Source organism: Grampus griseus (genome assembly GCF_964374135.1).
Source record: "Grampus griseus genome assembly, chromosome: 1".
Classification (NCBI taxonomy): domain Eukaryota; kingdom Metazoa; phylum Chordata; class Mammalia; order Artiodactyla; family Delphinidae; genus Grampus; species Grampus griseus.
In genome coordinates, this window is record NC_139017.1 from 160,861,055 (window position 1) to 160,888,860 (window position 27,806).

General features: G+C 50.5%; 1 protein-coding gene across 9 annotated transcripts in view; it reads right to left on the reverse strand.

Annotated features, from left to right (window-relative positions):
- EPB41 (erythrocyte membrane protein band 4.1) overlaps positions 1-21,193 on the reverse strand; it is a gene marked incomplete at its 5' end in the record, with an annotated part of 199,219 nt that extends 178,026 nt beyond the window's left edge. For 6 of the 9 annotated variants that reach the window (XM_082670202.1, XM_082670201.1, XM_082670199.1 and 3 more), the window contains one exon: positions 4,738-4,831. Coding sequence is in view for 3 of the 9 variants with exons in the window: in XM_082670196.1 (XP_082526322.1) it covers positions 21,112-21,193 (82 nt within the window). Of the gene's footprint in view, positions 1-4,737; positions 4,832-21,111 lie in introns of those variants that run through there. The other 3 variants (XM_082670196.1, XM_082670195.1, XM_082670194.1) reach the window with 1 other exon arrangement.
- Between the last annotated feature and the right edge of the window lie 6,613 nt (positions 21,194-27,806).

Here is a 27,806-nt window from a genome sequence, read left to right on the forward strand (position 1 = left end):
TGAGGACTCCAGGCTTCCACCGCACAGTTGACCCTTGAATAACAGGGGTTTGAACTGCGCAGGTTCACCTATACACAGATTTTTTTCAATAGTAAACACTACCGTACTACACCATCCAAGGTTGGTTGAATCCTCAGAGGCAGAACCACATACATGGAAGAACCACATATATGAAGGGCCAACTATAAGTTACACAAGTTCAACTGCACGGAAGGTCAGCACCCCTAACCCCTGCATTAAGGGTTAACTATAATCTAGAATTAGCCCATGCACCTAGAGCCCGTGCTCTGCAATAAAAGAAGCCACCGCAATGAGAAGCCCGTGCACCACAACGAAGAGTAGCCCCCGCTTGCTGCAACTAGAGAAGGCCTGCACGCAGCAACGAAGACCCAATGCAGCCAAAAGATAAATTACTTAAATAAATTTATTTTAAAAATAAATAAATAAATACTAATCTAAGCCAGTGTGTACACCAGAGTATTTGTTACACCACATTTTACTGAGCACACCATGAACCCACTCATAAAAAGGACACAAAGTAAGCTACCAGTGGCATACCAACAAACTTAAATAAACAACAAAAACTGACATATATATTTGGAATCTGGCTCTTTTCTAACTAAAAGCTATTACAAATGCAATGAATCAACTACCTTCCAATAATTCTAGATACTCTGCATAAATAAGACCTGTAACTGATCAATTCAGAGGCCTCTCTTAATAGTTTTTAAAAGTTTAATCTTTGGGGCCTTTATTCACAGAAAAAAAGCAAAGTTGTTCATAAGAAAAAAGATGTTAGAATTATTATTGTTTAGCTCACAAATAAAATAAGGTGATTCTATGCTCAAGCAGTTGGGGAAAAAATAAGTCCTTTAGAGGTAGCAATGAATCTGCATTTGAATATACATGTGACCAATCACGAATTTGATGAGACTCTTGGAAAAGTACACTGGCAGCACCTGCACTGACCTGCTTCTTAGATAACAAGGAAACAGACTGATCTAAATATACACTCCTATTGATTTCAGAACCACATTTAGCCCCTGATAGCCACTGATATTCTAAAGTTATAAAATCAGATCACCAATATTAAATTAGATTTGGACATTCAGAAAACAGTATAAGCAAGCCCTATAACTCACATCACAAATCACACACTGCACATTTTAAATCACAATCTACTGATAAGCATACCAAAGTACCTGCAGAGAATTCAAGAATCCTGTGACTTTTAGGCAACGCTTCTGACAAGCTTAACTCTGAAGCCTTCTTAGGAGCAGGAGGAAGGAAACCAAACAGCCCTGTAAGCACACTATCTCCCATGAAATGAATCTGTTTAAAATTAAGACCATAAACTAAGGAATAAAATGGAAGGCTGGCTTTGTAGTTTCCAAAAATTTTAAACTCAAGCTGCACACAAGAAAACATCACACTGGTGAATTTTAAATGTGAGGCACAAACCTGACAAAAGAGAATAACAGGGCTTCCCTGGTGGCGCAGTGGTTGAGAGTCCGCCTGCCGATGCAGGGGACACGGGTTCGTGCCCCGGTCCGGGAAGATCCCACATGCCGCGGAGCGGCTAGGCCCGTGAGCCATGGCCGCTGGGCCTGCGTGTCCGGAGCCTGTGCTCCGCAACGGGAGAGGCCGCAACAGTGAGAGGCCCGCGTACCGCAAAAAAAAAAAAGAGAGAGAGAGAATAACAGGAAAAATACATAGGTCATATCTCAACAAAATGACACACCATTTTTTTTCAGAGGAGACAGAAATACTTTAAAATCATTTGTTAATTTAGATATTAGCTTAGAAATGTTTCTTAAGAGAAAAAGAAAGGATACAAGTACTTTTAAAACGAAAAGAGAAAGATTTGTGTACTATTCTCTTACTATTATATAAAGTATCACATCACGTTATTTTATATATTATATTGAGGATGAGCCTACTTTAAAACATAGGCTTGGGGGTTCCCTGGTGGTCCAGTAGTTAAGCCACTGAGCTTCCAATGCAGGGGTCACTGGTTCAATCCCTGGTCAGGGAACTAAGATCCCACATGCCTTGAGGCGCGGCCAAAAAATAAAATTAAATAAAACATAGGCTTGTTTACCATATCTAATACTTGGATACAATAAATATGATTTGAGTGTTTAACCAACATTAAGGACACGCTGACCCTTAGACCACCAAGAAAGAGATGTAGAAAGCAAGCAGAAATCCACCTAAAATGTAAAACTTTCTTCTATTAGTTTAGTCTATTTGTTGACAGCCAGAGTTTCCAAGTGTTAAACCTGTCAACTGGTAGAGTTCTTAGCTCTGAGGAGAATGGAAGCCTAAGCGGTTTTCTTAATCTACCATCAGCCATCATCTACCACTAAGGGCTACACACATTGATGGGGCACTTAGGACCTAAATCTTTTTAACAAACACCAGTTAAAATTCAACTGGCTGGGGCTTCCCTGGTGGCGCAGTGGTTGAGAGTCCACCTGCCGATGCAGGGGACACGGGTTCGTGCCCGGGTCCGGGAAGATCCCACATGCCGCGGAGCGGCTGGGCCCGTGAGCCATGGCCGCTGAGCCTGCACGTCCGGAGCCTGTGCTCCGCAACGGGAGAGGCCACAACAGTGAGAGGCCCGCGTACCGCAAAATAAAAAAAATTCAACTGGCTGGCCATATTAATGAAGCTCAAAGAAAACTCAGAACAAAACAAAAAATTCCATCAAGTTCCTTTCACATAGGGAAATTTTCCCCACACTTCAAATTACTAATATGGGACATTTTTAAGAGAACTCAAAACTATCAGAAGGAATATATATGACAAGTGTAGATGGAACCTCATGGCCAAAGGTACAGAGATAGGAAAGCATGGGTTATTACTGAGCAGTTCTTTTTGGTTGGAAAATACAAGTAATAAAGAGAATAAAGGTAGAAAGGTAGATTGGGACCACATTGTGCAAGGACTTACCTAAAAGATATTTGGTTATAAAACACTGGTATAAATGTTGGAAGAATTTCAGTGAGGCCTAAAGATCAAAATCATTTATTTGTAAGCCTGAATTCAATTATACAAGGAAAAAAGTGTAGTTTTGTTACTAGAAGAAAGAGGAATCAGAAGGTTAGCATGCTGCTGCAGGTAAGTTCACTTTTAATAGTGGCAAAGATATACCGCACTTCGGTTTCCCCAGGGATACGAATAACACCTATCTTTACCTTAATTATAACCTTCCTGTAGAAGGCAGTCTGAATTAGCACCTTGATACCAAGGCGATCTGATGTTCAGGCATTATATCAACTTTTTTTAATCTGTCATTTATTGAGTGCTTACTGTGTCACATATTCTGCTATGTACTCCATATGGATTATATTAATAACACCCCAAGAAACTACTTTATAAAACCAAAATTGGTCGGCTGGCAAAGAACTTATTGTTTCCAACTTACAGAAAAGGAAAATGAAGAGTACATCAAGTTTCCACAAAAAGTAAGAGTTAATGCTACACAAAATTGAGATAAGAATTATATAAAGATATTTATAATATATATAGCATGTATATAAATATATTTGATTTAAACGGTAAAAAATACTGCCGAGACTGAGATATAGAAAACAATAATGAGCAACAGCACTGGGTACAGTATATATCCTCCAGAGAGTATAAATTCACTATAATAATATCCAAGACAGAGACATAACCATTTCTTGCAACCTTCCCTAAAAACAGAAAGAACAGAATAGCAGCTGTGAAATCACCCAGACTACTAAAAAAAGCTCGGCATCTCTTTAAAAAAAAAACTAACTCCTAATCAGCAATACATGCCAAAAAACGACAAGTCTCCACAGACTAGGCATTTATGGTTGGGTACAGTTTGAGAAACAACAGGATGACAGTCGCTATCATGTGGCCAGAAACCTATCCGTCAGCAATTTGTTTCACGTGAGATCACTTTCTCTCTCAAGAGAATGCCCGTTTCTGGGAAGAAAAAACCTCTTTTGGCAAACCCCCACCAGGACTAACAGCCTGGGGATGCATCTCGGAGGGCGAGTCTAGATCCAGCCTCTCCACAGGTAAAGGCAGCCCAGCAAGCAGGAGGAAATACGTCCAAGCCGACAGATGCGCGAACTGAAAAAGGAGGTCACGACGCTGCGAGAATCGATTTAACCCTTTGGTCCCTGGGACCCGGGAAGACTCAGCGGGAGAGCATAGAGCCCTCGGGTTTGGGGAATTTTTCTTAATGATGTGGGTGTCTATGGCGGGAAGGCCTTAAAGTCCTTGCAGGGCTCCCTCCACCCCTCACATTGTGCCTGACTTCTCCAGACCGCCCAGCTACCTCTTCACCGAGAAACCTCTCTGCGGCTGCACCCCACACCTTCGCCGCCCGAAACCTGCAACTCGCCCCCATCTGGTTTCCTTCCAGGGCTCCTGCCCACTGTACAATGACTGACAGACCAGACGGTACCGATTTCCCCTCGTCAAAAATGCACCCTGAGCCTAACTTTTAAACGCTCCCCCAGCGCCACCCCCGCCTCTTTCCCCTCAGGCCGGCCGCGTCCCCGGCTCCAGCCCCTCGGCCACCGGCGTGCCGAGGGCGTGCGGAGGCCGTGGAGCGCGCGCCCCCGGCCCGGGCCTGCGGGGGGCTGGAGACAAAGAGGCTTCGGCGCCGCCGCGGCCTCCAGGACCGTCCCCTCGGGGACAGCTCCGAGCCCCCCACCCCAGCTCCGCTCGCGCGCCGCCGCCACCTAGCCTCACCGCTGGCTCCGGGGCCCGGGCTCCCGTGCCCGCCTCTGCAGCCGCCAGACGAACAATGGCAGAAGGAGGCGCCGGCGTCCGAGGCTCGGCCCTCTGCGGCTCGCTGGCCCGCGGGCTGCTGGCGGGCGGACTGACTGACTGACTAACCCACCGGCGGAGGGAGGGAGCGAGCGAGTGAGGGAGCGAGCAGGCGGCCCCGGCGCGCGCCCTCCCGCCTTCACTCAGCAAAGCGAGGCCCGCCCGGCCCTTAGCCAGCCCGCCCCGCGCGCCCTCCCCCTCTATTCGCCACAACATTGTAGTAAATTTCTATTGGGTGGCGCCGCAGGGAAGTAGTGGGCCGGGCCCGCGGCCCGCCAGCCCATTGGCTGAGGCCAAGTTCTGGCTCCTCTCATTTCCCCCCCTCCCCTAGGCCGGTAAGTAGCAGGGAGGGGAAGGAAAAAGAGGGGAAAAGGCTAGGGGGCTGGCCGCGTGTGCGCAGGCGCAGGTCGAACCCGCTCTAGAGTCCGTGCTTTCCCGACCCCTGAGGTACCCACGTGGGGAACGTAGCCAGTGCCCTGGACGAAGGTGACGCCCTTTCCCACCCCACCCACCCCAAGGAGGGCCAGGTAAGGGTCTGAGATTTGGAAGTTGCTCCCAAGCTACCCACGCTGACTGTCCCCCAAATGGACCTAGTGACCTTGGGTAAGTCATTCAGCTTTTCTGGGCCTCAGTTTCCCCATCTACTAACTTGACGTCTCTAGGCGCCATTCCAACACTGACATTCGATGAGACTTCACCTCTCCGGGCAGCTGTGTAAGGCCTGAAATGGATGCTGAGTGTTGTGGCCACGCCAAGATTTCAGCTGTCTTCTGCATTTACGGGTCTCCTAATTCTGCCCTGGCTGCCTCAAAATCATGAAAACTTAGCTTCGGAAGTCTGGTCTCCAGCTGAACTTAGGGTTGCTCTGACAATTGCCTGATGTGCTGTTATTTCCTTTCATTAGTTTCAGAGGCCCCTTGGACCTTCACACTCCCTGCCAGGCTGGTGTCTGAACAGGCGAGCAGAAAGAAGGCTCTGTTTTAAGCATGGTCCCTATAAGGTAAGATAATTCTGGTATTCCCATTTTCCAGATGAAGAAACCCAAGCAGAGAGGCTTAGACCTGCCACGATAAGAAGCCAGGCAATCTGACATCGGAGCCTGTATATGACAGCTAGACCATCTCCTCGTATCTAATCACAGCCCCCTCACAACTCAGCTCAGCCTCTAGAAACAGACTACCTGAGTTCAATTCTGTCTCCCTAATTGTTTGCCCTACTCTGTGCTTGTTTCCGACCCATAAAAGGGGATAATAACAATTCCTACCTCATAAGAGTTATTGTAAAAATTAAATGAGTTAAAATAGGTAAAGGGCTGGGACTTCCCTAGTGGTGCAGTGGTTAAGAATCTGCCTGGGGCTTCCCTGGTGGCACAGTGGTTGAGAGTCCGCCTGCTGATGCAGGGGACACGGGTTCGTGCCCCGGTCCGGGAAGATCCCACATGCCACGGAGCGGCTGGGCCCGTGAGCCATGGCCGCTGAACCTGTGCGTCCAGAGCCTGTGCTCCGCAACGGGAGAGGCCACAACAGTGAGAGGCCCGCATACCGCAAAAAAAAGAATCTGCCTGGCAATGCAGGGGACACGGGTTCGAGCCCTGGTCCAGGAAGATTCCCACATGCCGTGGAGCAACTAAGCCCGTGTGCCACAACTACTGAGCCTGCTCTCTAGAGCCCATGAGCCACAACTACTGAGCCCATGAGCCACAACTACTGAAGCCTGCATACCTAGAGCCCGTGCTCCGCAACAAGAGAAGCCACCGCAATGAGAAACCCGCACACCACAATGAAGAGCAGCCCCCGCACGCCACAACTAGAGAAAAGCCCACGGCAGCAACGAAGACCCAATGCAGCCAAAAATTAATTAATTAATTAAAAATATATATATATGTAAAGGGCTTAGAACAGTGCCTAGCTCACAGTAAGATCTACCTAAGTGTTAATTACTACTGCTATCTGGAGACTAAAATATGGACTGAGAGGTGTGGGGCTCGCTGACATCATAATATATTTGGTAAGCACTCAATTGCCTGCACCGAGCTGAGCACATTACATGGTTATCTGTTTGAAACATCATAAGAGACCCTTGAGGACCGCCTGACTACCCTATCTAAGACAGCCTCCACTTACACACCCTTGCCCTGCTTTAATTTTGTTTCATGGCACTTCTACCTGACTTTCTACTACATATTTACTTATTTGTCCCTCTCAATAAATTGCTGCAGTTTAGACTCACTAGACTGCAAGCTCCAGGAGGGCAGGGACTTTGTCCTCTTGCTCATCTCCCAAAACAGTGCACACTCAATAAGTATTTGCTGAACGAGTGAATGAGTTATCCCCATGTTATATATAAGGAAGCTGAGGCTTAGTTAGGTCAGGTGACTTGGCCCAGGTCATTCTGTGTACTAGGGGTGAAGCATCTGTTCTTGAATATTCTGGTCCCCTGCCTCAGGTCCTCAGGTTCGGGAGCTCTAGCTCTACCACCTCTGTGCCTCAGAGGCTTCCTTCACCTATCAGACCTGGAAATCTGGTGCCATGAAGGATAAATCCTGAAGATCAATCACAAGACAGCTCCCCACTACCATCTCTGTGTTATCCAGCAAATACAGGTTCATGAAAACCAAGATTCTCTATGCCATGAAGTGCTAGGCAGTGACACACTGTACTTAAAGAGGCTTCATTGGAGTGTGTAGTATTTAATAATCATCACCCTGAAAAAAAAAGTGGGGATCTTAGGCTAGCAGAAAACAGCCAGACATAAGGCAGATGTAAACCACTCAAATGCAGAGTGCCGTGCAACACCGCACCAGAACTGTTGACACAGGCTTTAGAATCTTAAAGGTTTCAAATCCAGTCCTGGCTTTTCATTCTTAGCCTGGAGATGAAAGGGCTTTGTAAACTGTAAAGTACTCTCCACACATGAGGGACTTTTGTTATTAGTTAGGCACACACCATCACCTGTTAGGCTAAGTGCCAGATGCTTGAGTGTAGCAGGGCCCAACACATAGTAGGGGGTGAGAGGAAAAGTAATGCCCAACCCAAAGGCAGAGAAACTACCCTTACTCCTGTGCCCATCTGCCCTCTCAGAAGAGGCCTCTACAAACCAGACATCCGGTCCCAGCTCACCCTGCAGAGACTGCCATTGAGTACAGGGTAAAGGTCCCAAGCACCTTCTCTGAAGCTAATTTCCTAGGAAGAAACTCAGCTCCCTCCCTGCCTGCTGCTCCATGCTCACATCAGGGTGAGGGCTGTGCCATGCATGCTCCAAGCCCCAGGATGGGGTCTCTAGGGGCCATCTCTATCCCGCCTGCCAGCTGAGCCCACCTCTGCCTCCCCCACCACCCCTCCTTTTCCTTCCTAGGGAATACAGGCCCTGCAAGCTGCCTCTCAGACCCTGGAGCGGTCAAGGGCACTAAGGGAAAAAAAGAAAAAAGACAACATGAAAGGGTCCTAATCCTTCCCCATTGCAAACTGAGCTCCAGCAAAAAGCAAACACCAGCTGCACAGAAGAGGGTGAAATTAGATGGTGAAATTAGGTGGTGACCAGGGGGGAAGGCCAGGGAGAGTAGATGGGGCCTCCAATGACCTGGAAAAGATGAGATTGGAAGAAAGCGGGGGTGGGGTGGGGGAACAGTTGGAGTCTGAACCATTCCCAAATCTGGGACGTGGGCAGATTAGGGACACAGCTGGCCTGAAGCCCCAGTGGTAGGACTCATGGAAAACATTTGTCGGTTGTGGGGAGTGGCAAGAGATGAAGAGGGCTTTGAAAACCTGGGCCCAACAGCAGTGTTCTGAACAGTCACTACTGAATAAAAACCAATCCTGGTACCAAAAGTACATGAAGAGTAGAGCTTTCCGGGCTTCCCTGGTGGTGCAGTGGTTGAGAGTCCGCCTGCCGATGCAGGGGACACGGGTTCATGCCCTGGTCCGGGAGGATCCCACATGCTGCAGAGCAGCTAGGTTCGTGAGCCATGGCCGCTGGGCCTGCGCGTCCAGAGCCTGTGCTCCGCAACGGGAGAGGCCACAACAGTGAGAGGCCCGCGTACGGCAAAAAAAAAAGGGGTAGAGCTTTCTATCCGGCCCATGGTAATAAAATTGCAGTCATTTTAGACCTTTTAAACACAAATGATAAATCAAACAAGCTATAACAAGGTGGAAAAATTGCTGTTATACAGTGGTATATCTTTCTAGGGGATTATTTTCAGTAGTAGTGCTTGCATTATTCACAGAAAATATAGTTAAGAAAAAAAATTTTAATCAGCATAAAGCCATCAATCAGAAATAACTACCATCAACATTTTGGTGGGAGATTTCCCTTCTAGTACCTCTCCTAACAGATATACTTTTTTTTTTTCTTTTTTTTTTTTGCGGTATGCGGGCCTCTCGCTGTTGTGGCCTATCCCATTGTGGAGCACAGGCTCCAGACGCGCAGGCTCAGCGGCCATGGCTCACGGGCCCAGCCGCTCAACGGCATGTGGGATCTTCCCGGACCAGGGCACAAACCCATGTCCCCTGCATCGGCAGGCGGACTCTCAACCACTGCGCCACCAGGGAAGCCCCCAGATGTACATTTTTGTTTATATATATTAAGTCATATGAAATTGCTGATTTTATAGGTTAAAATGGTCAAGTATCAGCAATTGCATATGGTTCAGCCTAATGCTTTTTTAAATTTTAGATCATATTGTTTCAGAACCAACTTTTTTCTCCTAACAATATATTATGACACCCACAGTGCCCTCAAGTGGATGTACCATAATTTAATTAAACCTAAATGTTATTAGACATTTAGGTTATTTCCCATTTTTCTCTCTTTTTATTTCTTTTTTCTTTTTCTTTCCCTTTTTTCCCCCCATTTTTCTCTCTTATATACTTGACAAATATCTTTTTATCTAAATCATACCCATGATTATTTTTTAGAACACACTGACTGCAGCATGTATTTTTTAATTATAACCTACACAGCTGCCTGTGCTGGTCATTTTTTGAGATAAAAGCAAAAGAAATCAGCAAATGCAATGAAAGACAATACCATGAATGAATACTCTTTCACATTTGAAAACACAAGAGCATGTTTTGACGTCTTTGATAGAATGCACTTTGCTTACAAAAATTGCATTAAGCTCTGTTTTAAAGAGTTCCCTGTGCACAGTAAAAGCAAAAACAGCTAAGTATGATTAAAATCCATATATTGGCATTGGCAAGTTACATCCTTTCTGCTGTGAAGACACTCCAAGAAACAAGGGACAGAAGGGAAGGAAGTCAAAATTGTAAAATAGGACCCAGTGGACCGTTTAGTAAGGTATTCCTTTAGGCCTCTAGATTCACAAAATGTTAGAACTGGATAGGCCCTTAGAGATCATCAAGCCCAAGCTGATTTTAAACATATTGGGAAATGGGCCCAGAAACTGGAAGAGACTTGCCTGAGGTCACATAGCACAGGGGCGGCAGAGCCCAAACTTGAACCCAAGTTTTCTGACCCCTACTCCAGATTCTGTTCACTGCCTTCTTCTAAGTGCAGCTACATTTCTCGTCCAAAGCTGGAGGCCAAGCTAAATTGTACAGCCACATAACCTAGGACTGTCTGAGCCGGAAGGGACCTTAGAGATAATTTATTATTAAAAATAATGACCAGGCTTCCCTGGTGGTGCAGTGGTTGAGAGTCCGCCTGCCGATGCAGTGGACGCGGGTTCGTGTCCCGGTCCGTGTGGTTCCCGCATGCCGCGGAGCGGCTGGGCCCATAAGCCATCGCCGCTGGGCCTACGCATCCAGAGCCTGTGCTCCACAACGGGAGAGGCCACAACGGTGAGAGGCCCACGTACCACAAAAAAATTAAAAATTTAAAAAAAATAATGACCACTACATTTATTAGATATTTACTATGTGCCAGTCACGTACTTTATGTGCATTAATGCACTTAGCTGCATAGCAACCCTGCAAAGTGTTATTAGCCTCAATTGCAGTTGAAGAAACTACAGTCTAGAGACATTAGGTGATTTGCCCAATGTCACACAGTTTAAACGAAGTCCATCTGCTACCACTGTCCTCTGCTCCACACTGCTTTCATATCACTCTCAGGAAAGCACTTTGGAAATGAGATGAAGGAGCAACATCAACATCTGTCCCAAGACCCCAGGGAAAGGCTGTTGTGGCTGCTTCTGATTGGAGCCCTGGGCCATTCAAGGAGGGACCCAAGAATCTGACCTCCCATGACCCTCCCCAACCCCCTTCTCTCACCAGCTGGGGTATGCCTAATGTCCCTGATCCAGCCAAGCCTCCAGCTCACTCAAGCTTAACCCACTAATTCTCTATCCCCCAGGCAGGCAACCCTCTAGGCCCAGAGGGTTTCCCAAGAAACATGGGAACAGGCTCAGTGCCACCAGCTAGCTGAGCCCCTTCTAAACCTGCTAAAGTCAGCCTGGCCCAGCCCTCCCCTGGGAGAGGGCAGAGGAGGAGCTATGGGGAAGCAGGAGGAGACTGGGTACCCAGAAATGGCCAGGTTTGACTTGCCCTAAGATCCTCCAAAGCTGCTGTGGCAGGACAGTTCCTGAGCTGTCTAGCATTTAGCTAGTCTCCATTTCTAAGCCTTCCAGTGACTGGGAGTTTTTCCACGGGGAAAAAAGAGAGAAATGACTACAAATAAGTCCAGCCTCAGCTCTGCAATAAGTTCACTGTGTGACTGTGGGCAAGTCACTTACCCTCTCTCTTAGCTCGGTCTGCCTTAACAAAATGCCATAGACTGGGTGGCTTAAGCAACAGAAACTTATATTCTCACAGTTCTGGAGGCTGGAAGTCCAAGATCAGGGTGACACCCTGGTCAGATTCTGGTAAGAGCTCTCTTCCTGGCTTGCAGACAGCCACCTCTTCTCATGTCCTCACATGGCAAAGAGAGGGGGAGCTCACTGGTATCCCTTCTCATAAGGACACTAATCCCATCATGAGGGCCCCTCCCTCGTGACCTCATCTAATCCTGATCACCTCCCAAAGGCCCCATCTCCAAATACCATCACATTAGGATTAAGGCTTCAATGTGAATTTTGGGCAGGACGCAAATTTTCATCCATTACACCCTCTCTGGGCTCCCATTTCCACACCAATCAAATAGAGGTACCCACCCAGGATATCACCCAGGGTAGCAAGAAGGATCAATTATGTGGGAGGTGCAAAAGGTTCTTCAGATTACAAGCCCACACCTGTGCTAAGTATGATTTTTATTGTTTATTTTTATTCTGCTATCAACCAAGCAGAAAAAAATCCTCAATCCCAAGGCAAAAGACTCCCTGGAACTGAGGACATGCTGGTCCCCCCTTTCTTCATCCAGCAGACATTACTGAGCACCTCCTGTGCGTAGGCACTGGGTATCACAGGATGAATGAGATGAGGCCAGTAGCACCAAGAACAAACACCCTCATCATCGTCCCATATTTGGGTGATGGCAAGAAGAGATAAAAGGATTGGGGGCTTTAAGGTAAGCAGACCGAGGTTCAAATCAAAGCTCCACCGCTGAGATGCTATGTGAGTTCAGGCGAGTCACTACTCCTCTCTTCCTTATCTATAAAATGGGGATGACATCTGCAAGCCATTGTACCAAGTACTCTTTATGCAACACGTCACTGAACCTTTACAACAGCCCCTTGAACACGGTATGACTCTAATTCCCATCGTACAGATGAGGAAACAGAATCTCAGAGAAGTGAAAAAGTTACCCAAGATCACCCAGCTAGTAAGAGTCAGAGTTAGGATTCAAACCCACATCTGCCTGGCTTTATTGCTAGTACCGTCTTACAGTTTACAGATGGCCTGCATTCCTGTAATGGTCATTATAATAATACCAGCGTGAAGAGCACTCTCTATGTGCCTAGATCCTTTACCTGCGTTCCCTTATTTAGTTGTCACAACAACCCTATGGAGTGGGTACTATTTTAACCTCCTTCTTTAGCTTTGGGAACTGAAGTCAGAGAGGTAAAGCAATTTGCCCAATGTCACACAGCTAAGAAGGGGTATAGTGGGGAAACCAAGTGTGTCTGACTCCAGAGCCCTATCCTTGCCCACTACACTAACCTGCCTCTCTTCCCTGGTGAAGCCAAGCAGGTGTCTATCTCTTTATCTCTGTTTGACAAATGAGAAAGCTGAGGCCCAGCAAAAGGTACTGATGTGCCTATGGGGACCCAACAACTCAGCAGCTAAGCAGGGACTTGAACCCAGGCTCCTGAGTCTTAAACATAGGGTTATTTCCTCCACCCATAATACCTGAATCCTGGGCACCAGAAAATGGCCCTGTGAGCTGGACCTTTGGGAACTATACCTCCCCCAGAGGCATGGGGACCCCCCTCTAAACCAGGCTAGGCATGGAGAGCCAAGCATGTGCAGGAGAAGAAAGTCTGCAGAATACTGCCTGGGGAAGACAGCGATTGAGCTGGTATGCAGGTGCCCCTAGCTTTGGGCACCTCTGTCTTGGTCTTCCTAAGCCATGGACCCATAGCTGGGAAGGGGGTAGTTATAGAGGAAGCCACTCCAGGCCTGGGCCCCTGCTGGCTAGCACAGCTCTTTGCTGTGATTTCTGCTGAAAAACAAAAAGCTCAATCCTCTGGGCCTAAGTGCTAATTACCAATAATGACATAATAACCATGTGGGCCCAACAGCCAAAGAGTCCCAACTAGAAATTCTGCATAGCTCAGACTCAGGAACAAAAGATTTGGGCAGTCCAGCTGAAATGATGCCCTGGCAGAAAATGTCAGAAGCTAAAGGGCTTCAGGGTTGACCCAACCAAGGTATTATCTGGCAGATGGAGATGATGACCACTCATACAATTATTTATTGAGAATCTATTGTGTGTGTGTGTGTGTGTGTGTGTGCTCAGAATAGTGCTACACCCAGAGAGGAGAGGCTTCATTTATTCACTAATTCACTCCACAAATATTTACTGAGCACCTACTATGAACCACACACTCTTCTAGGTACAAGGGATATAACATTGAACAAGACAGACAAATATTACCATCGTCACTGAGCTTACATTCCAGTGGGGGGAGTCAAACAATGAGCAAATATTCTATAAAATATTGTATGTCAAAAAGTGATAAGTGCTGTGGAGAAAAATAAGCCAGGAGGGAGGATAGGGAGTGTTGGTGTTGTAGTGCCACAGTTAAATAGAGTAGTCAGGAAAGGCCTTACTGAGCAGGTGACATGTAAACAAAAAAAATTAAGGAGATGAGAGAACAAGTCATGAAAGGATCTGGGGGTAGAGTGTTCCAGGTCGAAGGACCAGCAAGTGCAAAGGCCCTGGGGTGGAAGTGTGGTTGGTGGATTCAAGGACTTGCTGCCTGAGATCATACCTCTAGTCATTAACAGAGCTGGGAGAGAAAAGGCATCAGACAGACTGATCACCCACTGTGTACCTGAACTCTCTTGCATCTTAGGACAATTCTGGAGGTAAGGATTATGCTCACTTTTCTCACCACTTTACAGTTGAGGGAATGAGACCCACAGAAGAGAAGTAATGATCCCACATCACACATCTAGAATAGGCAGGTCTGCTTGCCTCCAGCTTTCTCCAGCCTCCCTGCTCCTCTTCTCTATGCCCTGTCTGTGCAAATCCTAAATACGTATGTGTTGAGTGAATGAATGAACAGATGAATCCTGCACATTCTCAAGCCCTGCCTTCTCCGTGAACTGCTTCCCAACTGGCCTTGGCTGATTTCTTCTTGCCTCTGCTAATCTAAGAATAACAACAAAAATTCCAGTGTGCCAGCTACGGATGGAGTACTCTACCTGAATTATCTAATTTAGCCCTTAAGTACCTATGAGAAGGTGCTAATATTTTTCCCCTTTTGTAACTGAGAAAACTAAAGCTCACTGAGGTAAAACAACTTGCTAGAGGTCCCACGGCTGGTCAGTGATGAAACTGCGACTCAAACTGAGCTCTGTTGGCCCTTCTTTTAATCCTGTAATGTTAGGAGAAACCTCTGACATCAATCCATCCCCTTCCTTTTAGAAAACAGAAAACAGAGGCTCAGAGAGGTCAGGAAGAGCTGGGTGAGGGCCGCAGCCCTCCAGCCCCCAGTCTGGTGGTCCTTCTACTCTTCCACATTTGGGGCTGTGGACCAGGTTTGCCCTTCTAGGCCTATTTCACGGCCTCTGCAAAAGTCTTAGTGTCGTCTTAGCTGCCTGAGGGCAGTTCCAGGGAACTCAGAGTCCACCTCTGTCCCCTCAGCCCTCAACTGTCTCCACAGTAAAATCAGCTGAGGCCTGGGTAACCAAGACCCTTCTGACTCTGCTTTTCAAAGTACTGGCAGCGGCATTTGATCAGAGGAGGCTGCGGAAGGGAAACTCTGTCCTCATGTGGCTCCTGGAAGAGAGACCATGCAGGCTTGGTGCCAGGAGGGCAGAGATGGGCAAGGGGCAGAGGCCAAAATCAGGCCAAGGGTGAGGATAGAGTGTTCTAGCCAACTAGGAAGGGGGAGGTGAGGGATAGGGGGCAAAAGATGCTGAGCCTCTGGCTTTAAAACCAGTTTATTGGGTGTCATCAGTTCAATAAGAAACTGTATCAAATACTCCAGGTTCCTAGACTGGGAAGAGGTAGGGCAGAAGAAGGTTCTCAGAGGCAGCAGTTGTAACAGCAGTCACAGTTGCTACCTACCACTGAGGCCTCAGAGTGCTGAACCCTGGCCTAAGTGCTTTATCTGCATTATGGCCAATCCTCACAGGAAAATCAGCCCCATTCTACAGCAGAGGAAACTGAGGCTCAGGGAGGTGAAATGATAGCCAGCGTCAAAACCATTCACAGGATAGTGCAAAAAGGGTCCGAAGACCTAGGTTCCTGCTGCATGACCTTCTGCCATCAGCCACCTGCTCTGATCTGAGGTTCCTGCATCTGTGCCAAAAGGGACTTGGTCACCAGCCTTTGCTATAAAATCCAAGAGGCTCAGGGATCCAGTTCTGCCCAGACTGTGGGGCCTCCCACAGATACGGGACATCACTCTGCTGCTGGCTTTGGCCTCTAGCCCAGGAGGGGCCTCTAGGGTGGGGAGCTGGGGAGAGCCCTGCCCTCAAGGCTGAGCGTCCTTGGGCCTGAGGCCAAGGGGGGGCCAGGGGTAGGAGGGAGCAAGCTCGGCAGTGGGCCAGGACCCCTCTGGAGATTGGGCTTGTTTCTTAATCCTTTCCTTCCTTTGTTGGCCAGCGCTCACTGTCAGGAGAGGCAGGGGAAGCAGTGGGTGGGACCAGAGAGACCGAGGAGTCCAAAGCATGATGATTTAGGTAGAGCTGCTTTTGATGGGTGCACGTTACATTCAGACACTGTACAAGGCCATTCATGGGGATTACCTCATTGAAGCCTCCACCCTTCCCTGTGAGGAAGGCTGCTGTCCCCATTTTACTGAGGTGGAAACTGAGGTTCAGAGAGGGCAAATGACCGAAGGCCACACAACGTATAAGTGGCAGAGCCAGCAGGGAACCCAGGTTGTTAACTCCTGAGAGAGGCAGCCACTGGGTGTGACTAGAGTGGGCGTAAGAAGGGACAAGGAGGGAAGGAGGGGGGATGGGAGAGGAGGAGGGTGGAAAGGGTCCTGGCAGTCTCTATGAGGGGATCAGGCAGTTATGAAGATGCAGGAAGGAGAGAGTAGCAAGCGATCATCTCCAAAGTGACCATCTCCAAAGCCCTGCGTGATCTAGGTCTGCTTCCCTGTCCATCCTCACCTCCCATCACCACCTACCTCTCCCTTTTTGCTCCAGCCATACCAAACTATGTACTTAGGACCCAAGCACATTGTGTAGGTTCAAGCCTTCACACACGCTCTTGCCTATGCCTAGAAATCTGTTCCCTCCACTGCCCACCTAGAGAGCTGTTATCCATCCTTCAAGTCCCAGCTTAGCTATCTCTTCCCCTGAGGCCTAGAGTTAGGCACCTGCTGGGCTGGGCTCCCTCTGAAGTGCTTCATGCTTCCTGAAGGGTAAGAACCCCCTCTGAGTCATCTTTGTGCCCCCAGAACCTAGTACACAGTCCATGCTCAATAGATGTATGGTGTCTATACTTGTATTTTATCACTGAACCTTTGAGGAAGGCAAAACAGGTTTTCTTGTCCTCTCTCTCAAGGCGCGGACAACAGGGCAAGAGAGGGAGTGACGTCCAGGGGCCACACAGACATTCAGTGACACTGGCAGGGCTAGAACCCAAGGCTTGTCTGCACCTCACAGCCCCTGTCCAGCCTCCACCCCAAAGAGCTCTCTTCCCTGCTAGACCTACCAGGTTCACCACAAGGGACCCCCAAGGCAGAAGTAGGGGGCATGGGCCCTAGGGAAACTGAGGCAGAAGGTGGCAAGGAGCAGACAAGTGGCTTTTACCCCCTAACCCAGCTGTGTCCCTCAGCCAGAGACCCCAGCAGGCCCCATCACCCCCAGACCTAAGACCTCACTCTCACCCCTTCCCCCTCCTGCCTGCCCACTGCAGTTTAGCTCGCCCTGCTGGCTCTGCCTCCTGGACAGAGCTCACAACCCCCCGCTGCTCCCCATTCTGCGGCTCAGTCCCAGGCCCCATGCCTCAGCATCACTCACCTGGAGGGTTGCCCCTGCCCCTTCCCTCCTGTCTGTCCTCCGCACAGGTGATCCTTCCGAAATACAAGCCTGGCCACGCCATTCCCCTGCTTCACACCCAATGGTCCCCCATGGCCTCTGGGCCAAGTCCCCTAACTCCCCTGAGCCTGTCTCTCCAGCCGCATCCCCCCAAGTGCAGGTCACGGCTCAGTACCTTGGCAAAGCAGTTTTTCCACTAGGAATGCCCTTTCTCCTGGCCTTTGCCTGAGGAGATGTTCACAGTTCACACCTTAGTGCTTCAATCAAAGGTGGAGTTGGTAGTTTCTGTGTCCTCCTCCCCAACCAGACTCTGAGCTCCCAGGCAAGGAGGCAGTTGGGGGCAGAGGTGACACAGATTCACCTCTGTGCCCCATGCCCAACACAGGGCCTGGCACAGAGTGGGTATGAATGAAAGCAGATGGCTAGGAAAGGGAGGTACATTCCTACTTCCAAGAGGCCTCCTCCCTCCCTATATGCAGGTAACTTTCAGAACCTGTTAGATTGGTTACTACCTGCCTGCCCGCAGCGGGTTCCTCCCAGGCCTGGTCTCCACTGTCTCAAGAGGGATATCTTTGTAATCCCAAAATAATACTCATAATTATAACTATAATAACAATAATTACTATCATTGAGTACTCACCATGTGCCTTATGTGCATTATCTAATCCTCATAAGAACTCTTAAGAGGTAGGTAGTTTCTTTTTCTATCCCCATTTTACAGATACGCAAACTAAGTCTCTACGAGGTTAAATGTCTTGCCCAAGGTCACACAACTAGTAAGAGATAGATGCAGGATTCAAAGCCAGGTCTGTCTGACTCTCAACAACTACACTGGCAGGCCTTCTCCTGCTTTCTGTTCTCTCCTTTCTTGAAAACTCTTGGAGCACCAGGCTGGGTGGGGGTACTGTGCATGTGTGTGTGTGTGTGCGCGCGCGCGCGCACGTGCGTGTGCGTGTGTGCGCCGTGTGTGTGTGCGCGCACGTGCACATATGTGAGTGTGTGTGTGTGTGTGTGTGTGTATCTATATATTCAGCAAACAGCCCAGCAGCCCCCACCAGTACTGTGCTGGGCAATGGAGATGGACAGAGAAGACCCAGACCCAGCCTCTGCCTCCTTTGGGGAAGTAAGAGGGTTTCACACTAATAATTGCGGCCTTAGGGTGAGCAGATTTGGGTCTGAGCCCCAGCTCCACCCCTAAATAACTATGTGACTCTGGGTAACTCACTTGATTTACTCTGCACCAATTCCCTCATCCCTAAAGTTGAGGCCACAATGCCTACCTCATAGAGTCACTGGGAGGACTAGATGAGATAATGTGTCTAAAATAACGTATAACAACCAGCCCAGCATATGAAAAATATCCAATAAGTGGCAATAGTACATATGATGACTAGAGAGTCTCAGGATCCCTCGGCCAAGGTGGGATGCAATTCTCCAGGGCCCTCCCTGGAGCCTCCTCAGCCAGGGCCAAATAGTAATAGTGATGATGATTCCTACTCCACCCATTCGCTCACTGAATAATCCTTCAAGGGAAGTATGCTTTATTAACCCTATTTTACAGGTGAGGTAACTGAGGACCAGAGAAGGTGGTTTACTGAACCAAGTCACACAGCAAAAAATGGCAGAGCTGGGACCTCCACTCAGCTACTTCCACACTGGGCAGAAGCCAGCCCTTATCCCTGGGCCCTGGCCAGCCTGCTGGGGAGTCTGGGGTTCCTGACTCCTAGAGTCTAGTTCCACCCAGGTGGGAAGTTAAAAGTAGGAGAAAGGAGCCAAAAAGAGAAACACTTTACTTAGTCCTCTCCCAGAATAAGCCCAGGCCTGGGAGAAAACCAACAGCTACCAAGCAGGGCCCTGTGCCCCGCACTTCTCACTGGCTCCTTCCCACGCCCGAGTGGGGCAAGTGCTATGATATGCATGTCGCAGATGAGGTCTCCAAGACTCAGAGAGGTTAGTGACTTATCCAAGATCACACAGCTAGGAAAGTGGCAGTCCTAGGAGGCAGAGTCCCTCCCCATCCCTCCCTCCTTCAGCCCCAGACCTCCCCAGCCGACCCACCCTTCTGATGAAATCCAGAGGCTCTGCCACTCCTTCCCCAGGCCTAAGCGGAGGCCCTGAGTCTTGCTGCCTAGGCCCCTCTCTCTGCTGACTGATGCCTCCTTGGTACTTGATCCCACACTCAGTTCAGAGGACCCAGAGCTCACTTAACAGAGACCTGGCCCCCAAGGAATGCACAATCTTGGGAGCAAAGAGGGGACTCATGCTCACTGAGCCCCTATAAGGCTGGGCACTTCATATGCATTAGCCATTTAATCCAATACACAGCACAATGACGGGTGCACAGTGATGCTGAATTAATATTTTCTTTCATTCAGAAATATTCATTGCGTACCTACTATGAGCCACTCTATCCTCGGTGCTGGGATACAGCAGTGCACAGGTGAACAAACATCCCGGCCCTCGTGGGGCTTACGAGAATAAAAGAATAAACATACTTGTGTCAGGTAGGTGTTAATATTCCCACTTTACAGATGCAAAACGGAGACGCAAAGAGCCACCCATCAGTGGCTAAAACCAGATGCAAAAATCACTGCATCAGTGTGTCAGGAGTCTGGAAAGAAGTCAGCTGGTTGTGATAGGATCCTAACTTCAGAGTTAGGATCTTCCCTCAGCTCTTCCTCCCCCACCCCGGGCCTCCCTTTACACCTCCCAGTGGCCTCAGAGCCACAGGACGCGCATTAGAATAGAGCCCATGTGGCAGTTACTTAGCCAAACCAGTACTCACCCAGAAGCAGCCATGGGATCACGCAGCCATTGGGGGAGAAGCCGTGGAGTCATCGCCGCAGTGGCACATGGAAGCAAAGGACAGCAGTGAGATACAAGCACAGCCAACAAACAAGCCTTTGGGGCCCCTCTTTGGCCTGAGCCTGGGCCCGGGGCAAACCCTGCCCTTCCCTCTGCCTCCGGGGCTCTTTGGGGCAGATACTGTCTTAGTCAGCAGTCTGATAATCTGATAATCTACCCTGAGCTCATCGGGTCTCCATGGGCCCAGCCCACTGGAGGCAGCAGGATCCCTGCGGACAAACATTAGCTGAGTACCTACTGTGTGCCAGGTGTTGGTCCCTGCCCTCATGGAACCTACAGTCAGTGAGGAAGCAATCTTATAAATAATAACTGAATTACAACTGTGATGAGTGCTTCAAGGAGGAGACTTGAGAACTTGGGGTCATACCCTGGCTCTACCATGTACTAGCTTGGTGACCTTGGGCCTATTTCTTGACTTCTCTGTGTCTCAGATTTTCATCTGTAAAATGCAGAAGGTATTAGTACCCACCTCCAGGGTTGTTGTGAAGATTAAGTAAGTTAATATATGTAAAACATTTTGAACAATGCTTGGCACACAGTAACACAGCAAACTTCATAAATGTTAGCTACTGTTATCACAGGGAGCTGTAAGCATGGGTTTCAGAGAGATCTGGTGTGGGTCAGGCCACCATCTACCTGAGAAGGCAGAGACTAAAGGAGACAATGAGAGGTGAAGCTCTGAGCCCAGTGCCTGGTGTATGGTAACAAATTACTCAATGAATAGTGGTGACATTCTTAGGGTTGTTCTCCAGTGCATCACCCCAGGGTGAAGCATCTCAGCAGCGTTGCTGTCAGAAATGCTCCCTCCCCACAAACACACACCCAGAAGTGCAACTTTGGACTGAAGAATAACCAGCACCCACATTCTCACCTGATTCCACAAATGCCGCATCTCCTTTGACCTTCACAATGACCCCGGAAGTGGACAAAGGCAAAATTATTACTATTCCCATTTTACAGATGAGGACAGTGAGGTGAAGGGACTCCTCTCTGTGTGTTCTTGGCCGCTCACTTCACATCTCCAAGACTAGTTAAGTGGTCAAGCCAGGATTCCAACTGGCATCTGCCTGGATGTTGTTCTCCAGGTCTTCCCATCCATTTTGCCCTTCAGTCTCTGTCATACTAGCTGTCCAGCCCCAGACAAGCCTTTGAACCTCTCCAATCTCAGTCCCTTCATCTAAAATAGTTGCTGTCAAACAGCCAGCCCAGGATCCAAGCTGTTCCTGACCCAGATTCTCCCTCCACAGGCTCAGCCACTTCTACCCAACCCCTCCTCTAACCCTTGACCCCATCACCAACCTCAGCCACTCACCCACAGGCCAAGGAATGTCTGTACTCAACTACTCTAAACCCATGCTTTACAGATGGAGAAACTGAGGTCCAAATTGGCCACATACCCAGGGTTGCCTTTCAGTGCCCAGCTCTTGCACTGAGCATAGGCAGGTGGGGCTGGCCCTCTGGAGAAACTCCCTGTGAGGCCCTGACCCCCAAGTTGCTCCTTCTGCTTCTTTCCCCCCTTACTGGAACCAGTGGGCACCCACAGAGCCTGTCCCCCACCTCCCCAGCCTGAACATCCCAGAGCTCTGAGCTCACCCAGCAGGGGTCAGGCAGGTTCTGCAGGTAAGGGCTAAGCAATGTGGGCACCTCAGTACCTACGGGTGGAGTCTCCCTCTTTTAGCCGAGTCTGGGCTTTGGAGGCAGACAGACCCGGCTTAGAATCCCAGCCCAGCCACTTCCTAGCTGTGTGACTTTGGTCAAGTCAATTCACTCCCTGAACTCCTGTGAAATAGGGATAATACCTATTCCCTCACGAGGATGTAAGAATTATGAGGAATACGTAATGTTGCATATTAAAGGCTTGGCACAGAGCGCCATGCACTCTGTAAGTGCTCGAGCCGCTGCAGTTCCAACTGTGATTCGAGAACACAGGCCAAGAACAGGATTTGGGGGCCCATCACACTCAAACTTGCCCTTGCCCCATTCTCTCCCCCTCCCCTCACGTGGGGTGAGGGTAGTCCCAAACCAGGTCCCGGAGGCTGTAGTAACAGGCGCCGGAAGATCCTTAGAGACTCTAGGCTCATCTGGCCTTCTCATTGCCCAGAAAGAGAAACTGAGACCCAGGGAGAAAAGTGACTGCCCACAGACTATCAGGGAGTGGAATCCTGCCCCATTAATATAAATCTTAGGCCCCGGGGAAATTCTGAATGCCCCATCCCCCGGGGACTATCATAAAGGTCCACTCTGCAAATCCCCAACAAATCTCAGGCCACCATGACCTCTATGGTGAGTCTTTCATGGGTATCCTATTCAGCTCTTTGGCCAGCTGACCCATATATGTCACACAGTAGGTGCTCAGGAAAGGCTTAGGGAATAACCACATGAAATTACTCTTTGGTTCCACAGCTCTGCTCAGGCTCCCCCTCCAGAGGTCTCTTCTTGCATCTCCCTTCCTCACTTCCACCACAGCCCGCTTCTGTCTCAGGTCCTATCAGCTGTACCCAACTCCAGCCAGCAGAGCTCTGCGCCTCCAGAGGCCTGTACTGTATCAGCATCTTCCCAGCCAGGCTGGGAGGTTCCTGCCCAGCAGAGTCAGCCAGGCTCCCTGCCAGGGTCCACTCTGCAAAGGGGGTGCTGGCCTTGCCCTGCTAGGGGCCCCACCCCCACTGGCCTAGGGAGTGGGGCAGCCTGGGAGCTTCTATTGGCACCTGGGGCCTTCAGGAGGGAGGCCAGCCTGGTCTAGGCAGTTCAGGGATGGGCTGAGCAGGAAACACATGCGTGTCACCCACACACCCAGGCACTCCTCCTGCATCCCACATTGCTAGGAACTGGCAGGCTCTGCCTGTCTCTCCTATATACCCAGAGGAAACCTCAGGGCTTCCTCACTCTATTCCCTTCTTAAAACACCCCTGTTGGCCTGTTCCCAGAACAGTTACCATTCTGGTCACCGCACATGCTTTGCCTCATTTGATTCTGCTAATGCCTGTAAGATCTGGATTATTGACTAAGGAGGAACCTGGGGCTCAGAGAGGTGAAGTGATTCATGCAAGGTCACATAGCAAGGAAGTGGCAGGACCAGGATTCAAACCCAGTTCTGCTGCATGTAAAGCCTACAGGGTACCAGAAGTCCCCTCCTGTCCCTCCTCTCTGCTCCCTACAGCTTCTGGATGCCCTTCTTCCCAAAAATTCCACCCCCTCTGCAAAGTCTCTCCTCCCCCATTCCTAGTCAGAATTAACAATTACCACCTCATAGCTGCTATTAACACCTTGTTTACATGCACCCGACGACAGCAGCCAGTATGGGAGTTATTTCTGAGGTGTCTGTCTCTCTGACACTCAGGAGGGACCTGAAAGCAGGGAGTGATCCCAGTAAGTGCTCCTTAGACCTGAGAGTCTGTCACTTCTATCTCCACCTTCCCCGCCCCCCATGCAAAAGTCCTCTGGCCTCCTCCTGTTGATCGCCTGCCCACGCGAGTCCCCAGGCCTGTAACTGGGGTGAAGTTGGGAGCATGCAGTAACATCAGGGGCTCTGTGCCAGTGCTCTGGCCCCTCCCCGGCCCCACCCTCTTCCCTTCAGTAGCTGAGCAGCTAGCCTGACCTGACACCAGGCAGTTCTCACAGGGACTCCCAGCTTCCCTAAGCCCAAGCCCAGGTCAGGCTCTCCCCAAGCCTCCTCCTGGAGAAAATGACTCCAGAAGCAGAGAGGGGTCTGCCTTCAGCCCTAATCCGGGAACTTAAGGGTGTCACATTCAGCCACTCCCTCCCAGAAGAAGCTGTGGGCCTCGGAGTAACCTCCCCCAGTCCCACGGGGTAGTCCTCCCCTCCCGCCTTCTGGGGCAAGCTAGGGCTGAGGTCGATCTGGACAAGTCCCGGCCCTCAATTTGTTGGAGGGGAGAAGTCCCATCCTACCCCCAAAGAGGTGGGGTCTCTCTTTGGGGGTAGGATAGGAAAGTGTAGGCGAGGGCAGAAAACTCTCGGAGAAAGACAGAGGACAGGGACAGGGAGAGACTGGGCCACACAGAGGAGATAAGAGACACAGGGAACCGCGGGCAAGCAGGAACCAGAGCACGACAGAGAGACCCGGCCGACTGGAGACAGAGAGAAGTCTCCTAGACCAAGCCTAGAAGGGAGCGTGTGCGTCCAGGGCGGCGACCGGAGAGCCACCCTGGCGGGCAGAGCGTGCGCCCCAGCTCACGGGTCCCTCAGTTCGGAAACTCAAAGTCAGTTACGTAAGGGCCGGAGGGGCCCTGGGCCCGGGTGCCCCCTCCCGCGCTGCACGCCGCCCGCCCGCCCGCTCCGCCGGCGCTGCAGCTGGCCCGGCAGGAGCACTCGGGGCCCGACAGGGCGGGGTTGGGGGGGAGGGCTGGGCTGCAGCACTCCTTAGAGACACGCCCGCCGGCACCTAACCCGGGACCCCCGACCCAGACAAGCCCGGGACCGGCTGGGACCGCCAGCGCCAAGAGTCCATCTCCGGACGCGAGCTCTCGGACCCGCTTCCCGTCGCCCCTGCCCCTCCCCACACTCCGAACTTCGAGACGCCCAGGCCCCTCTGGACCCCCAGTTCGGAACTTGGAACCCGGGACCCCTAGAGCCCCCGATCCCGACCCCTAGCACCAGATCTCTCCCCACCCGCGGGACGGCCCGGGCCCTAGGGAGTGGGTCCATCCGTCTCTCACCCCGTCCCTCCCGGGGTCGGCCCCAGGCGGTCCGGGCTCACCTGGGCCGGATGGGGCGGAGACCTGGCTGGGCCGGGCCGGGCCGCGTTCTCGCCCTCCGCCACTCTCGCCCTTTAAGAGGTTCCTGCCACTTTGCCCCGCCGGGGGCCTCCACCTGCACTGACAGGGCAACTCCGGCTTGAGGCCCCGCCCCCGACCCGGGGCGCCTTCTGATTGGCGCAGGCAACTGCCAGTCAGCGGGGCGGCGTGGGGGAAAGAGCCAGGCACTGTGAGCGTCGCAACCGGGAAGGGGCGGGGGCTGCAGGTGCGGCCTGACCGGACGCCTAGCTCTGGGCGGCAGGGTGCTGACCCTTTGGGTCTGGGGAGGATCGGGCAGAGAGCTGCTGGATTGGCTGGTGTGGTGTCTGACGTCATATGGCGAAAGTATGGTGCAATTTGCCACGTGGTGCTACCCTTAAGGCTGGAAGGGAGATAGGGAGTTGGTCCTAAGGGACCTAGGAAAGTGACCCTGGCGAGGACCCCTTGGTGGCCTGTCCCACCTGTGTGACCTCGAGCGAGTCACTTCTCTGAATCTGAATTTCCTCAACTATAAATCTTACAATGTTTTCCTGAGAATTAGCGATATATGTTAAGTGTCAAGGGCAGGTCTGTCACACAGTTGGTGGCGTTCAGTAAATGTGGGTTCTCCCTTCATCCCCATCTTGCCACTCTTCTCAGAGACTTTCCCCCTCCTGATTGTCCATCCCATCAGCGCTGGAAGGGGCTTACATAGTCACTGGTCCAAGTCCCCTCCCCTCTTTACCTCATTTCAGACCTGTTCTCACATACTTCCAATGACAGGAAGCTCACCACCTACCAGTCAGGCCGCCTTCATTTTAAAAACGTCCTGAGACTTCAAAAGCTCTGCCTAAAATTAAGGCCAGCTCTGCCCTTTAGGAGTCCTGCCCACAGAGAACAAACCTAATCCCTCTTCCCTGTTGAATCAAAGAATAATAAAATCATAGGATATTTCAGGTTGGAGAGCCATGGAGAGCTAATCACTTCTGGGGGCAAATGGAGCATACTGAAGCTCACTGAGGACTAGTGACTTCCTATGACTTCAGTGGTCTTCCTATTAGGTGGACTCTGGAATCAGACTGCCTTAGTCTCAGAACCCAACACTGCTACTTACAAGCTGTGTTGTTAAATGAAATAATCCATGTAAAGTACAAAGAACAGTGCCAGTCTCAGGGTAAGCATCCAAAAAGTGTCAGCCTTTATTATGATTATTGATGTTAACGTTATATCAAAGTTATAAATTCATGGTTTGCTCCCCCAAATTCACTGAAGCCTCCTCTGAGCCAAGTCTTGTTTTGGTCCCCGCCTTCAAGAGGCTCACAGTCTAGCAGAGAAGGGTCTGAGCCCCTAGATCTAGGGGATACTTTCTGATAAAGGTGCACAGGCTCCAGTGCACCACAGAATCTCTAGTTCCTTTAACCAGAAATCTGGACACTTGAGACCCTTTCAGTCCTTCGCCCAGGGGACCCCACAGGGAAAGCTGACACACACAGGTTCCCAAGCCTACTGAGGCACCTTTCACTCGTCCACATTCTCACCTGCCCACCAGGTGATATTGCCCAGTGTTACGAGTTTGGGATTTGGAGGCAATCGAGTCTAGGCTCTTCATCTTACCAGCTTCGTGCCTCTGGGCAAATCACTTTCCCTCCGGATTAATAAGAGCCCCAACTTCATATAGAACTGTTTCGAAAATTAAATGAGAGTATGTGAAAATACATAAGCAAATACCCGGTAATGGATCCAATGTTAGTTTTTAATTGCTCCCACATGTGTTCATTCACCTGGGAGAAAGCAGGCTGTGAATGCCTAGATTTAGCCTCGGCAAAAGGGGTTTCCTCCCCCTACACCCCCCTCTTCTCCGCTCCTCAATCGAAGGAGCCGGGCGAGGAGAATCCCGCAGCGGCCCGGACTAGGCTATTCTAAGTAGCTGCCGCAGGCCCCGCCCCCTCCCGGATTGGGGCTGGCACTTGGCTCCTCCTCTGCTAGGCAGGAGCTGCTTGGGGGTGACTCAGCAACGCCAGCGCCTGCCCTGGCCTGATAACTGTGTGGGCCTGGGAATGCGTGTGTGGTGGGGGAGGCCTCTGTGTTTCCGAGTTCGTGCGCGGGACGTCTACGTGGGAGTGTGCTTGTGATCTTGACCTTGTGTGTGTCTCTCATCTCTGTGTATTGGGGGCGGGGTGCATTTATGGGTGTGACAGTGTGCCCTTGTTGGTGAGTTTGCACAGAGGGTGTGACTCTGTGTTTGTCTCTCTCTGTGTCATATAAACTGGGCCCCCACCCCCACCCCGGCCCCACCTCCCACCAGGCCCTGGGGCCCTAGAGAAGTCTGCCCTGCCCAGGGCCCTCTCTGCCTAGACAGCCTGGGTTTCTTGCTGAGGTGACTTGTGCACTTGTGTCGGGGGTGGGATGGCTGAGTGCTGTCACTGCCTGGACTCCTGGCCCCCTGCCCCACTGCCCCTGCCTGTGAAGTCTCCACCTCCCTCCCCTGACTCAGGGAGTAACTTGTTCCCTGAGATGATCCCTGTGGGGGAGGCCTCCAGAGGAGGCGATCACTATTATTTTATGTGCATTCTCTCATTTGATCCCATTGAATCCTTACAGCCAAAAGTGTTCTAAAGAGGGTCTGAGAGCAGAAGCGACAGCCAAGGTCACACAGCTCATAATAGAAGGCATGAAGGTTACAGGTGGGGGGCAGATCTCTTCCCCAGACTGAGCACCGAGTTTGCCTGGGGCCTGTGGGCGACTGATAAGCTTGGGGGAAGGAACCTGTTTGTGTCTCCCCCTCCTCCTGCGTTGCCTGGGCCTCCAGCCAACTCCCTATCCTGCCAGAGCCTGG